The sequence below is a fragment of the Capronia epimyces genome (genome assembly GCF_000585565.1).
Source record: "Capronia epimyces CBS 606.96 chromosome Unknown aczIQ-supercont1.7, whole genome shotgun sequence".
NCBI lineage: Eukaryota > Fungi > Ascomycota > Eurotiomycetes > Chaetothyriales > Herpotrichiellaceae > Capronia > Capronia epimyces.
The window spans coordinates 928530-943086 of NW_006912910.1; the positions used below are offsets into that span (position 1 = coordinate 928530).

General features: G+C 53.5%; 6 protein-coding genes across 6 annotated transcripts; 2 read left to right on the top strand and 4 right to left on the bottom strand.

Moving 5' to 3' along the window:
• Positions 1–314: 314 nt before the first annotated feature.
• Positions 315–1903, bottom strand: A1O3_08138 (oligosaccharyl transferase complex subunit OST4; the record flags this gene model as incomplete). Its single annotated transcript, XM_007738237.1, has 4 exons — positions 315–758; positions 820–1544; positions 1594–1704; positions 1756–1903. 4 exons carry the CDS (start codon positions 1901–1903, stop codon positions 315–317), a joined length of 1428 nt encoding a protein of 475 aa, XP_007736427.1.
• Positions 1904–2686: 783 nt separating this feature from the next.
• A1O3_08139 (NADH dehydrogenase) lies at positions 2687–3149 on the top strand (the record flags this gene model as incomplete). Its single annotated transcript, XM_007738238.1, has 2 exons — positions 2687–2876; positions 3100–3149. 2 exons carry the CDS (start codon positions 2687–2689, stop codon positions 3147–3149), a joined length of 240 nt encoding a protein of 79 aa, XP_007736428.1.
• A 525-nt stretch (positions 3150–3674) lies between these two features.
• Positions 3675–5210, bottom strand: A1O3_08140 (uncharacterized protein; the record flags this gene model as incomplete). The annotated part of the gene is made up of 2 exons (XM_007738239.1): positions 3675–4898; positions 4959–5210. The coding sequence occupies 2 exons, from the start codon at positions 5208–5210 to the stop codon at positions 3675–3677; spliced, it is 1476 nt and encodes a 491-aa protein (XP_007736429.1).
• A 1528-nt stretch (positions 5211–6738) lies between these two features.
• On the bottom strand, positions 6739–8027 carry A1O3_08141 (uncharacterized protein; the record flags this gene model as incomplete). The annotated part of the gene is made up of 3 exons (XM_007738240.1): positions 6739–7155; positions 7204–7285; positions 7420–8027. The coding sequence occupies 3 exons, from the start codon at positions 8025–8027 to the stop codon at positions 6739–6741; spliced, it is 1107 nt and encodes a 368-aa protein (XP_007736430.1).
• A 2368-nt stretch (positions 8028–10395) lies between these two features.
• On the bottom strand, positions 10396–11520 carry A1O3_08142 (uncharacterized protein; the record flags this gene model as incomplete). The annotated part of the gene is made up of 3 exons (XM_007738241.1): positions 10396–10832; positions 10889–11345; positions 11413–11520. The coding sequence occupies 3 exons, from the start codon at positions 11518–11520 to the stop codon at positions 10396–10398; spliced, it is 1002 nt and encodes a 333-aa protein (XP_007736431.1).
• A 1245-nt stretch (positions 11521–12765) lies between these two features.
• On the top strand, positions 12766–14283 carry A1O3_08143 (4-aminobutyrate aminotransferase; the record flags this gene model as incomplete). The annotated part of the gene is made up of 1 exon (XM_007738242.1): positions 12766–14283. One exon carries the CDS (start codon positions 12766–12768, stop codon positions 14281–14283), a length of 1518 nt encoding a protein of 505 aa, XP_007736432.1.
• Between the last annotated feature and the right edge of the window lie 274 nt (positions 14284–14557).

Consider the following 14557-nt stretch of genomic DNA (forward strand, 5'->3'; position numbering starts at 1 on the left):
AGAGGCGAGGTGCTTGGGCGAATGTTGAGGGGGTTTGGTAGGCAGGACAGCCTCTGCCTCTGGATGAAGAGCGTTGTATCGATACCATCACTCTGTAGCAACATTGTACAGTATCCCGAAGGCAAATATGCTCGGGCACAACAAGATAGACCAACTAGAATCTCTAGCAACTTTCACTAAGGAAGACTGAGCGAAACTTTTTCTATTCCTCGTTTCAATCGTCCGGTTCGGCGATCCCATCGAATTATACACTTTCCGCCGCTTCCCAATGCACATTGCCACGAAAGGTGGACTAATTGCCGGAGACTTTTCTTTTATTTGGACACACTTACACTCAGCTTTCGCCGGCGCGCAGCCTCCTCCTTCGGCGGCTCACAGTACAGCCACAAGATGACAAAGAACAAAAATCCAGCAATGACACTCCACAATCCAGCCAGCCAGGGCCAGGCGCCGGTGATTGCCCACGAGCGGGGCCACTCGTCATGCGCAAAATGCCGGACAGTGACTTCATGTCTCTCCTCGATGGGGGTTAAGAAGGGTCGTTTGTAGTTGACTTTGAATGCGAAGATGCCGTGCTGGTCTGGCGTGGTGAAGGTCGCGCTGTAGATGGTGCTGTTGCTGGTGGTGGAGGATGGGATGAGCGGCAGGCGGTGGAAGGGAGAGAGCATGGTGAATTCGAGCTGTAGGGCGTCTGTGTCGGGAACAACAAATGGCACGTAATGCGTCCGATCGTACTGGCCTATCTCGAGGGAGAAGTTCTTGCAGCTTGTCAGTACAGATGCAACTGTCAGCGTAGAGGTAGGTAAAGAATAGACGTACCACATCGTTTTTGATCCGATACATAGCAGGGTTATACTCCCCAATCTGAGTTGTGTTCTCGGCAGGTTTGCTCGACGTAGTGATTTCGTAGTGCTGCACCGAAAAGACCTTAAGCACACCAACCTCTTGGAACGTCCATTCCGTCAACTGTTTTGCGAATTCCTGATTGACCGTCTTGCTGGTCTTCCCGCCCGGCAATTTGACAGAGGCGTCGAACCATTTGTCCTGCAACATTTCCAGTGACCCGAGGACAGTAAATCGGGCGGAATTGCGAGCCTGCAATGCCGATATGAGGTCCAGCTGCGATCCGGTCGCGAATGGATCCTCGACGCTCTCCGCATCCTCCTTGGGGTTGTACGCGTATGCCGTTTTGGGCGCCTTGAGAATTGGGGCGATCAAAGGACTAGCCGGCCCAAGTGTCTGTCCCACAGCTTTCGGTATGGCCAAGATGCCATCACCACCAAAGAAGTTGACCACGTCTGGCCGCAACTGTGGCGGACGCTCGACCAGCAGAACATCGTGCTTGTCGGCCGCAGAGATGGCGTCATGGTTGAAATGGTCGACGACAACGGAATGTTTGTCGGGAGATAATGAGATGTCAAACTCGAGGAGAAGGGAGGATATGGCAGCGGGAGTGCCCGACTCGGAGGAGAGGCCGAGCAGGACATTTCCGCCTGCGTTGACATAGTCAAGGAGGATCTTGGGCGTCAATGATGGTCCGTAACCTAGTCAAAGTCAGTACTTGCGCCCAGAAGCCGCAACGACGGTACCAACCCTTGGATTTCGGCGGTGTCAGCAGTAAATGTTCGTAGGCCAACTGGCCATGCCTGAACAGCGACAACAGCTCGTTTCGAGGCGATTCGAAGGACACTTCAAACTCCCGGGCTGGACGATCGAGTGTCAGTTTTAGTCAAGAGAAGGTCTCTGCAGTCATACCTTTCAAGTCAGCCCAGAACTTGGAGTACAGGCTCTTCTGCGATTCATCCTCCAAGATGACGAGCACTCTATTCCCAACTGCGCTTCTGCACGACACCAGCCCCAAGCATGCCAGTAACAGAAGACATAAAGATGAGAAGAGGCGCATCTTGGAACACACTGACAACCAAACCGCTGTCCGTGTTTACAAGTGCACGCTCATTGAGGTCATGCGGCGCAATTCTACCAGTCTTTCAATCGTACTCCGCAGAGGAGACGTGGTCAGTCTATACGCGGCTCGGCTGCGTGAATATCAGCCAAGAAACGAATGGGGTGCTCCGCCGTAGTACTAGTATGGCAGGCATTGAATGCGCCAATGGCACCCTGAGCAACTCTGTGGACAACCGCCTCCATTGCAGTATTCAGATCACGCGGAGGAGTCCAGTGAGTAGTGAGTGGTGAGATTCGGAACTCCGTCACCTCTCTTGACGCCTCTCGCAATGCCAGACTGCGCTATTGTCTGAGCTATGCCCACTGCTCACACCACACAGCCTTGCACTTAGCCAATATATACGGTGCCGTAATGCCAAGCCCAGATTGTTGTACGGAGTACTCTGGGATCTCAAGCTTCCGACCGCCCAACTTGAATGCAGAGCGAGTCCCTCTATCGAACTGAGAGCGAGGGTGGTGAACGACAAGACATATCTACCTTTACGAGCGGGCCGAACCCTCCCTCGCCGATTGCCCGCGCGCCTGAACCTGAAAAGAAGCCCACCGCACGCACCGGAGACAGCCCAGCTCTACTCCGCAAGCATCACCCGCACGACCATAACTTCTCTCGACGACCAGCGAGCGACCTGGGTAATCCCTCCTTGCTGACAGCTCGATTCCGCGTCCAGCCTCCATATCACTACTTCCACGCTCTATTCCGAGAAAGATTCACACAATCACAATGTCGGGCGTCCCCCAGAAGTTCTGGGGCTCGCCGATACGGTACCTGCGGTGGGCGGCACACGAGAAGCCAGCGATCTTCTGGAGCGTTATTATCGGAGGACTAGGCCCGGCGTCATTTGCGTTCATCCCGCCCTTGAGGAGGTACTTCGGCGATGTAGACCCCCCGAGGCTCCCGTTGACCTATCCTGGTGAGTTTATCCATCCTCCTGTCTTTTGGGCGTTGTGGAAGGTTCGAGCAGAGCTGCCCTTTCGGAAACCCAGAAGTACAACCATCCGCACGGCCATTTGGCAAAGCAGATATGCTCTCCATGTGTGCAATTGCGTAACATGGTGGATCGCCTTCAAATGGCACACATGCTACAGCTTCGACACTATGCATAATCATCTAGCTAATACGTCTTGTCCATCTAGTGCCCAAAGGTTCCAGGAAGATTCCAGAGGGCTTTGACGATCCCGAATAGATACGACAGCCCCAACAAGCACAGTGAATTCCAAATATCCCCTCAAGATGAACAGGGGCCCTCGTGCATGAGGACGGCAATGCGGGACCTACATGTGTTAGGACCGGGCAGAGAAGGAGCTTCGATGTTTGTATGCAATGCAATTTTGTACATAGCCTATGAATTTCCTGGTCCCAACAAACCAGGCAAAAACCAAATGTCTCAAGCTCAACGGAAGCATTTGGGCCAACTGCCAAGGCTGTTCCTTTTTGCACTGTTGCACTTTCGCGAGAAACACAGAGTAACCATTCCCCCCAATTGCCATTCACACTTCTAGCCAGCCGGAGAATGCGTTTTCGCCATGATCCCAACTCAAACAAAGCGCCACAAAGCTGAAGATATCATTCTGAGGGCCTTCTCTGATATCAGCCCGTCCAAAGGTATGATCGGAAAAGAAGCGGGACGGTGTCCCACGGACATTTGCTATCATGGCTCAACGACGAGCTCCCGAGGATGTCATGCCACTGCCCATGATCATCTGATGATCTACTCCTCCTCGTCGTCGTCATCGGCCATGACGTCGTCACGACGCTCGGGGATGAACATGCCGGACCCATCATCGACATCATCAAAATCGTCGTCGTCATCACCATCATCTTCAATGATCCTAGCACGCTTTCGTGGTCGGGCTGGGGTACGTGCAGCTGGAGTAGTACGTGCAACTGGAGGGCTAGTAGCAGCAGCGACGGCGCCAGCCTTCTTCTGTTTCTGCCTAGCCTGCTCGGCCAAGGTGTTGTTCTCGTCGTCGAGTTGGTTGTACAAGGTCTGCAACTGGTCGTCTTTTCCCTTAGGAGTCGGAATGTGCCATGGCAGGTCATCCTTGTCGATCTTGGCACAAGTCAACCATGTGATTGCAGGGTAATCGTCCCGCTTGAGATGGGTGCACTCGACCATGAGATCACTCACGAAATTCTTGACATCTTCCTTCAAGACGCCCATGTTGGCCTCGAGGACATGGCAGGCCTTGATGCTCATGGGAAAGTAGCGGTGAAACTCTTGGAAATCGAGGTGTGTCAAGTAAGCCTGGCCGCCTTCGTACAGCGCAGTATAAAAGTTCAGACCGCCGTCAGGGGCACGACGAGTGCGGTCGTCCGAGATGCTCTGAGCAAACCATTGACGGAAGAAGCAGACGGCCATCCACATGTAGATATCTGAGGAGTAGGACGGGCGACCGGGTTTGTCGGCAGCAGTCCGCAACATGAACTGTGGGTAGTGGCCGAGAATGCGCAGTTCGATGGCTTCCTTGGCCAGATCGAGCTCATTGGCCTTATGCTCAAGGAAATCACGAAGGTCATCGGGGATATTTAGTTTGTCGTCTTCTGGCAACGTGCCCCATTGACCGATCAAGTGAATCGCAGCCTCGCTGAAGATTGTTGGCGAACGCACGCGACGGCCGAGTTCGAGCCAGGCCACAGGGTTGCCCAAGATTGAGCTCCAGAGCATTATGTCCTGCCGAAGGAGAGCAAGGTCGACAACATCGCGCACATGGTCGATGGAGCCAACGGATTCGGCGCATTCGATGAGGACAGAGATGTCGGCGATGACCTTGGCTAAAGCATCATTGACGAAAGATGGCTCGCGATTGTAGAAAATGCCAAAAAGCCAGTCCCAAGCCTTGTACGTATTGTTTGCAACCTTTCCATTATCGAAGTCGGGCAGGAGAGCCGCACTGGCACTGGCTCGAGGTATGCGGCCATGTTCATTCACATCCTAGTCGCAAGCTTTGTCAATGGGCTGTTCAAGGGGGCTGAATTTGATCCAATTCCATACCTTGCGCACCCATTTGCCGATCTCACCAGTCTCGAACGGAGTGACATATTCAAAGCGGTAGGCGGCAGCACGATCGCGACGAGCTTGAGCGTTGAGACGTGGGGGAGGTTTAGCAGCGATCTCCTGTGCGAAGAAGACTGAGTGCGTCGAGAGCACCTGAGAGTGCAATTTGTAGGTTTGGGTGGTTGACACAACGAGGAGGACGTCGCCATCAAGGAATTGCGGGAAATCTGACTTCGCAGCAGACGCCATATTGACCAAGCTGATATCTTGTTGCGACGGGTGACGATGAACAGAGGCACTATCAAGTAAGCGTCGTGTTCTGGGTGAGAGGGCTGTTGATGAAAGAAGATGGGAAAATGAGACGCGAGATACGTGTCAGTTGCACATTTATATGCGAAACCAGAGAAGTGAAGTCCAGCGTTGTTATTGTTGACATTTGCCTTTGGGTGCGGCAGAAATGGCGTGCACCCTAAGTGAAGTGAAGAGTGAGGTCAGTTTGATCACGAACGGCGACACAGGGGCAAGTAAGGCGAATTTGAATGACTTCAGGTCGAGCCTGTTTAGATGGGACTTCGGTCATCGCCTTTCTCAAATCAACTGCAGGGATAGATTCATTAAAACAGTTTTCCATATTGGGAAGGGGGCATACCGGGAATCTATTGCAACCTTTTCGCAGTCAGCAGTTGGGAGCGGTTGAGGCTGTTGATCAAGGGTGAGGGAGACCTGGAGTTGCATCCATGAAAGGTGAGACTAAACGAAGAGAGACCAGGAGAGCAAGGACTGTCGAGATCTTTGGGGATGTCTTGCAACAGGAGACAAGGTATCGATGGTTTGATCTCGGTGGACAGCAGAGCCTCAAAGTTAGATCGCCATCGCCATCGCCCTCGTTGTCTCAGCCCGGAGAAGCGGCACGACTGGTATGCTTGGTCCAATATATGATCCGGCTCGCAACCTCGACATGTCACGTGTCTACACTGTCAACAGTCCGGAGCCAGGACTCTGAAGCCGGATGATTGCCATGGGACCCGGAGAGAACAAATCGTGGATGTTCGGCCAGCCAAGACACCGTCGGTACGCCCAACAAGTAGATCAATGCCGGATGGGACAAGGTGATGTGTACATAAGAAAAGTAGCGAGCCCAAGAAAGGATGGAAGCCAGAAAAGAAAAGGTTAGCATGTCGTTCCATTAGTGCTTTCATCATTCCAACAGGCACAGCTTTGCAGTTCAAAAAAGAGCTCGGCGACGCCTCCCAATGCTAGGTACAAATAACTCCAAACTGTAGGACGTTCTGCCATAGATGTCAATCAATCTTGCAAGGAAACCCGTTTTGAGTGGTATTCGAAAGACCCGCCAGAAGCTGGAAAAGGGAACAATGCCGTAAGAAGCCTAGAACTCCGATGTTTGATCGCTTAGTGACGTTCGCAGCCCCAAGGACAACAGGGGTCAGTGTACTCTCCAGAATCAAAAAAGCCATGGCCTCATAAATGCTGATGTAACAATCCGGTTGCAGTTGCTTGAGTTGTAATCCTTTGTGCCGATACACGGTAGGAAAATGGTCCAGTGCGATCATTCAAAGGGCACGTGTCATCCACGACGGCAGGTACAGCCATGTGCCCCGATGAGATGGATGGCATTTGATCCAGATTTGCGGCAAACCCTGGCCAACGACAAGTTCAATATCCCAGAAAGGCACTGTCCATAAAGGTCATGCGAAAGATAGTCATCCTCTGCCATGCCTACGTGACTCAGTATATCCAGGAGCAAATTGGGGACCCATCACGTCTCTCCTTGGGTCATAGGAACCAGATAGTATTGATGAGGAGACGGGTGGTCCTGTCCGGGTAGGATAGGGTGGCTGTCCATAGCCTCCAGCCACCTGCGCGGCTCGGCTGATTGATGGCGGTGTCGCGTTTCCACCGGGAAAAGTCCTAGGCTCCCTATCAGATCCATGATAATTGGACTGGCCTGGAGGATATATTGCTTGGCCTGAAGAAATGGTATACTGCGCAGGATAGCCAGGGTCTGGCGGGTAGGCAGAAGTAACGGGAATAGCAACACGACCGCTGGCCACCGGACGGGGTTCAAGTTCACGATGCCTTGGAAGGGGGCGTCCATAGTCCTCGTCGTCAAGTTCCATTTCTCCAGGATATCTTCGTTGGCTTTCTTGTCGGGCTTGCATGTCGGCATAGGAACCTACAGGATCCTTAGATCTGCTTGATTGCCTCTCGGTATGAGCCATACCTTGCGAACGGCCCTGCCTGGCCCTCCGTTCTCGTTCGCGCTGCCATCTGACAGTCTCCTCCCGAAGAGAGTGCTCCATTGCCTGCCCATCCCGGATCAGCATCAAATTCAAAGGGAATACCAAGGGGTTCCAGTCATACTGTGGTAAACGGGCGATAGGCCTTGACCCAAAATCCAGGACGTCCCTATGCGGCTACGTTAGCAGACCACACTTACCATGGGCATCCACCGGTGCAGCATACTTCATTGTTCCGGCCTGGGCGGCAAGTGGCGTCCTGACCAAGATATTTGCATATTTCATGTTGGATGACTTCTCTTTCGATACCTTCCCCTGGGCAAAAGTACTCGGTGTACTCGGGCCTTATGGAATCACGGTCCCTGCTGACAGGTACTTCCATTGTGGCCCGACTTCTGGACGGGGCGTCGTAGTCACGCTCCTCGCGTGCAAAGGGGGATCTTGCGGGCGCGTTCCTCACTTCCCGGTAGATTTCTCCTGTATTCGCATCACGCATCAAGATGACCTCGGGATCAACACGATCAGGTCGCGGGTCAATACGAGAGGTTGTATTGGGCCGTTGCTCAGCCATACGGGCGTCCATCCTGGAGTCCAAGCGGGGATCAATCCGGGTGTCCAAACGGGTATCCATTCGGGTGTCCATGGCATCACTCATACGGGTATCTCGGTCCATACGGCCTTCTGGTACTCTCCTTTCTCTTGTAGGTTCAAGACGTTCCCGGTGGTCACGCTCGCGAGGTTCTCTTCTGGAGGTGTGACGAGGCTCACCGCGGCGGTAGTCTGGATCATCTGGATAGCGCGACGACATCCTGGCGGCAATGAGACTTTAAATGATCTCGGGCGTGTGCAAAATTCGGTCCTTGATCCGTTGGGCAGCAAAAGGAGCGAACGAACAAATGAGAGGGAGTGCGTCAGGAGAAGTGTCGCAGGACAAGCGGGTAAGGTCAAGATGGTCGAGTCCTTGTAAGCGAAGGCAAAATCCTCAGGGGTGCCAGATCCACTGGTTTAGAACGTCCAGGAAGTCCGAGAAATTGAGATCCAATGGGCCCAGGTTGGGTTGACCTGGTAGGAGAGTGGCGCGATGATTGTTTGACGGAAGAGTAAAGGTGGAAAGTTGGATGAGGGCTCTGTGAGAGATGGAGGGATCTGACTGTTGGCGCAGGCTGCGCACGCTTTGCTCTGGGCCTTGGGCCGCACACCGGATTCAAGCGAGAGGGCCACCAATCACTGGACCAGCGGCACCACGCTGAAGAAGCCTTCTCAAAACTCCACCGACCAGCAGTCTTATCTATCTAGTATAGATCTTCGTCGATACCTGATTGAAACCCTTTCCCCGGCGCGGCGAAATTTTGTGCGTCTCCCGTGTCTCCCAGCGTAGAGAGCGGCGAGCAGCCACGCGGACCCTGGGAGGGATTCCACAAGAACTAGCAATCCCTGGGGAAGCCTAGGACCCGGACCGTCGAGCCGTTACGTGGGATGATTACGCTGTACCCTGTACGGATACAGTACGACCGACGATCGCAGCCCCAGCATGCACTGCAGACAACGCAAGAACAGGATGAGGTGGGTGGGACAGTGAGACAATAACAATAGCAACTGGCCGAAGTGAGGCAAGAAGGAAGCTCAGCTGGAAGAATAAGAAGCAGCAGCCACGAGCTCGCCCTGGACAGACTTTTACCGGGCCAGCAATAACCGGCAGAGGGCGTTACAGTACAGTAGTGTTTACTGGGGATGTTCGACGGCGGTGGATTGTCTCCTTGGAGCAATGAGTCTCTGAAAAGGCATCTTTCAATACCTATTGGACTAGAGAGGCTGGCAGACCGACCACCCGACCTGGTAGTGGTGAGCGACTGCCAGCGTGGCAGCATGTCAGTGAGACCCCGTTACATTCTGTACGGATACAGGCGCCTAACAGGGACTTGAGACCAGGTACCTATCTGTGTACCAGGTACTGGCAAAGGTACGGGATCCCTACACACCATGTATGTGTGCTCTCGACTTTTGGTACCTCTTAGCTCCCGCTACTGCCTAGGCTTCCAACCTGATGCGTCTCCGGGTCTGCTGCCTTCATCGGCGTACACCACTAGTATACCTACCTTATGCTCACCAGCTCTTTGCCGCCAAAGGCACCATACACTACAATGCGATATTGATTATGATCGAATGAAGAAGGATCCGCCCCAAGATGAAACTATCCAGAAACCTAACTTACATCTAGACACCAAAGATGAGTCGTCCATAGACCAGGAACTATCGCCAGGGAAGCGTGGCGGATCCGAATGTCCTCCCTCAATCAACGCTGCCCAGCGGGCCGCTCGTGTTTGTATGGTCGACAACGCATTACAGCCGAATAATTCCATGGGCCATGGCCGGTTCAAGGAAACCCATCTGCCGGCTGCTACTGGCCAACCCACTTGCTTTGGGCAGCAATGCCAGGTGGCGTTCCGTCCGTCCTCCTGCACCAACGCGAATCTACAACATGTTATCCACACAGGCAGTGTATCACGCACGCCGCTTGGGTTGATTCAGGTCCCATGGCTCCAATGATGCCAACTCGAGGCGTTGGGCATCGCTTCGTGCGTCGGCACAATTCTGACCAAGGAGAGAAACAGTCCAGGGAACCCAACCCTCTCACCGTCTCTTCGTACCTACATAAAAGAAGCCTGTACATCATGCCCTTGCGCGCTTTCCTTGCCGATTGCCAGCAGATACGGACGAGAATCAAGCAAGATCGCCTCTGCCATCACACAGAAGAAAATTTCCTTGCCACGGGCTTGTTTCTCTCTACGGTAGTCAGGCCTGGATCTTCAGCCCGCCATGTGCCTTTCCATGGTGGTGCGGCAGAAATCACTTGATCCTTCCGACCAGATTGTGAAGCAGGCCTCGTGAGCAAGCCTGACCCGGATGCATTGCCAGAGTGGCACAGCACAGACAAAGAGGCCGACAAGAGGCTGGCATCGAGTTGCTCGGCACCGGTCCCTGTCACTAACCCACAACAGATGCGACTGCAACCCGCGCTGCGTACATTCCGACTTTTTCAATGGGTGGCACGAGTACAACATGTGGTATGATGGACGCACGCGATGTTGCTCCGGCGCAGAGCAGTTGTGAAGGATTCGTCGCACGAAGTGCCATTTGCGTTGCGATTGGAGAGCCGCTTGTCCTCCTGTGGCGGCTTACAACTTGAAGCTTCCTCCGGCGCTGACGGCCTTGATTCTGAACCCAGTTCGAGGGAAATGTAACCGCACTTCGGTGGCTTTGACCTGGGTGCTCAACACCACTTCATCGTCGGTCAAACCAACGAGCCGTCCCCGGTCATGATGCCGGGAACCCGAGTCAATCGGAAACACCTCCACTTCCGCACCTTGCTGTAAGCCTAGAGGATCTGCTGGATCGAAGCTCAGATTTTTCTCTGCAAACGAGGCCTTGAGGATCCGCTGTGCAGCAGCGCCTCCGTCCAAGGTGACCGGCTTTGGCGCTTGACCTTTGGCGGTCTTAAGGGCATCGTTAAACCTAGCTATCCATGCAAATACCTTGGGGTATGATTTCTCAGAGATCAACTCCCGCGGCAGGCCTCCTTTGAGTCCATTCAACCAATCAAACGTCCAGATGGCTGGAGGTCTTGCATTAGCCAATCTGTAGGGGATATGTAATGTACTTCATGCTCACCTTCTATGTCTGCTAGGGTTGGCTTATCCGTTTTGAGCACCCAGTTTCGGCCATCTGCAAGCAGGGTTGTTTCCAGGAACTTGAAGCCATTCCTGATGGCCGCCACGGCCTCGGGTCTATTCGCCGCGATTTGATCCTTGTTCCACGACCGACCCGAGTATTCTTCGCGGTCGCTGATGAATTTAGGGTCATTGAGGAGTGGCATGCTGGTAGGGATGAGTTGGGATGCCCGCACAAAAATGCCAGCCTCGACGGTCCAGATCTCGAGGAACTTTTGGATTGCTTTCCCCTCGGGTGTGGTGGCACCAAGCGCTTCGTCTGGAAACAGTTCTTCGAGCTTGCGAAGAATGATACGACTATCACTGTAGATGTCTCGCCCAATGGCCAAGATAGGAATTCTCCTATAGTTGACTCCTATGGCTTTGAGGTCTGGTCGAGGCATGGTAGGGGGTTGTTTCTGCACGAGGAGATCAGTAACAGGCCGGACCAAGTCCCATGCATGACAGGTCGCTGCAGTGACTCACGCATTCTGCATAGTCTATCCCTCGAAGGGCGAGATACCATAGTACTCTCCGGGCATAAGGAGAGAAGGAATAATGGTACAGGACTATGCCGTTGTTTGGTCCGTCCATGCTTACGCGCAAAGGCCCGGCTGGGAATTCAAGCAAGTGTTGATGTAGTCAATGCAAGTGCGGATACGCTGTTGATGGCTGCTCGAAAGACTCGAGGGCGAACACCGAAGGGACGAGGTGGGCTGATTTCGTTCGATGCAACCGTCGAAGGACGCTGTGAGGAATTTATGGTGTCATGCAGAGCAGGATGGGATGATGTACTTAATTGGTGTTTTCGACGTGCCTCGGTATTCTGTCCAGCCCAGCGTCGGTGCGGGGGGAGAAACCTAAGGTACCTGGCACCAGCTGGTACATATAGGTAAGGATGTAAGCACGAGAACTTTCAACCTTGCACTCCAACGAAAATCCTAGAAGAAGTTTGCCGAAACGCAGGAGGAAACAAAGGAGTCGACACCCAAGAGTGACAGACAGTATCTGCAACCCTGCGCTTTCTGCAAGATATCGAGAGCATTTAGCTACTAGGTACCTATGTACTGGCATGCTAGGTGGCATGTATCCGTACATGTAGGTAGGTATCTGGCCCAAGGCCTACCTATGCTATATAATGTATCTATCCCTCCTACCCAGTGTGCGACACCTACACAGTATATGCTGATGGACAGTAAATACCCATGTCCTGGAAATGGAGAGGGGTTCCGGCTTCGGGGGTCACTTGCCAGCCTGCGCCCCCGATAGAGGAAGGAGAGTTGGGGAGAGTTGGCGGACCTAGTCCGTAGGCTCGGGAGGCCTCCTCTCCTCCTCTATGGAGAATTGTCAGAATCGGGAAGGTTTTACAACCCCCAAGCATTCTAATTGTCCAGCGGTGGACGCGGTGGAGGGCGCGAAGGTGTCTGGTTCGCCAGCATGTGGTCAAGCGTGAATACCCGCTGTGCCCATGGCCAATAGTAATCGTAATGTGGTGATAATCAAAACCCTCAGGCTCTCGTGTCAACATTGGTTTCCGCTGCTTGCGTTCTTCTCCGCTCCTCCTCGCGCCCTTTGCCGCACCGCAACGAGCGATGAGCCATTCCAATAAAACTCTGGCCAACCCACGGTGAGCAATGTGTTTTCCTCGAGCTTGTTGTTGTTGGGTTTCCAAGTCTGAGAGTGCGTGCAGGGCTGGTCGCATTGTCTGATCTCTTCGGTGCTGCAACGACGAGCTTGATTTGGGACACCAGGCTACACTTAGATCCGATTTCCTGGCTTCCCCGCCTTGAACCCTCCTAATTTACAGTGCCTTGTCGACGAAGACGCCCTGCCTCCAAAATGGCTTCTTTCCTTCGAGCTTCGAGCGGCTTGCGCTCAATGACCGGTCGAGCGGTTCCTGCGAGGTCTTCCTTCAAGTACACGTCCGTCCGGTCTTTGGCAAGCTCGTCGTCCACCGAGTCGTCATTCTTGGCCGATGAGCCCGTTGCGCCAAAGGTGGTCACAGCCATTCCAGGCCCCAAGGCCCAGGAGCACATTGCGGAGCTCAATAAGGTGTTTGACACCCGCAGCTTGAACATGTTGGCAAACTACCAGAAGAGCTATGGCAATTATATCTCTGATCCGGACGGCAACATACTCCTCGACGTGTACGCCCAAATCGCTTCGATCCCAGTCGGCTACAACAATCCCGCCCTTATCGAAGCCGCAAAGTCCGATCAAATGATTTCTGCTCTGATCAACCGACCCGCATTGGGCAACTTCCCTTCACACGACTGGGCTTCCATCCTTGAGACCGGCATTCTGCGTGTGGCGCCAAAGGGCCTGGACCAAGTCTTCACTGCCATGGCGGGCTCGGACGCAAATGAGACCGCATACAAGGCTGCTTTCATGTGGAAGAAACAGCAAGAGCGTGGTGGCCCCGACGTGGACTTTACAGAGCAAGAGTTGACTAGCGCCATGAAAAACCAGAAGCCAGGTGCGCCCGACTTGTCCATCATGTCCTTCAAGTCTGGCTTTCACGGACGTCTATTTGGCAGCCTGTCCACCACCCGCAGCAAGCCCATTCACAAATTGGACATTCCAGCCTTTGATTGGCCTCAGTGCTCCTTCCCCAATCTCCGGTACCCCCTCGAAGAGCACGTCGAGGAGAACGCCGCTGAGGAGAAGAGATGCTTGGAGGAAGCTGAGCATCTCATCAAGACCTATCACAACCCCGTGGCCGCTGTCGTGATCGAGCCCATTCAATCCGAAGGTGGTGATAACCACGCAAGCCCCGCGTTCTTCCGTGGTCTCCGAGAAATTACTCGCCGTAACAACGTTCTGCTGATCGTGGATGAGGTCCAGACCGGTGTCGGGGCCACTGGAAAGTTCTGGGCACATGACCACTGGAACCTGCAAGATCCTCCTGACATTGTCACCTTCTCCAAGAAGGCTCAGACTGCTGGTTTCTACTTTGGCAACCCTGCTCTCCGTCCCAATAAGGCATACCGACAGTTCAACACCTGGATGGGTGACCCGGCGCGCGCCATCATCTTCCGAGCCATCATTAACGAGATCGAGCGACTGAACCTGGTGGAACACACGGCTAAAGTTGGTAACTATCTCTATGGAGAGATTGAGCGACTGGCCAAGCAATACCCCGAGCAATTCCAAAACCTTCGAGGCAAGGGCCAGGGAACTTACATTGCCTTTGATAACCCCAAGCGCGACGAGTTCCTGCTCAAGGCCAAAACGTTCGGGATCAACATTGGTGGCTGTGGCCCCTCTGCGGTTCGACTCCGACCTATGCTGATCTTCCAAAAGCATCACGCCGATATTCTTCTCGATGGCTTCGAGAACCTGGCCAAGTCTCTTTGAAAAGGCGGTGCTCTCTAGGATGGAGTTTCCTTGTTTGGGCGGAGGTTTGTAGCTCTTGCAGCACATATGGCGTAGACCTGGACCAAAATATAATGCCGTCGTGTCTGAGTCCGTGCCATTTGCGCATTTTGTAAACCGAGTTTCGAGTGTGAACCCAGCCTTCAGCCGTAAGCCGTAATAAACATCATGAGAACTCCAAACTGCACTTGTCCTGGTGTGCACCACTCAAACAGGAATCCCCAAGACTCCGACTCCCCATGAATCAGGCTTTTGT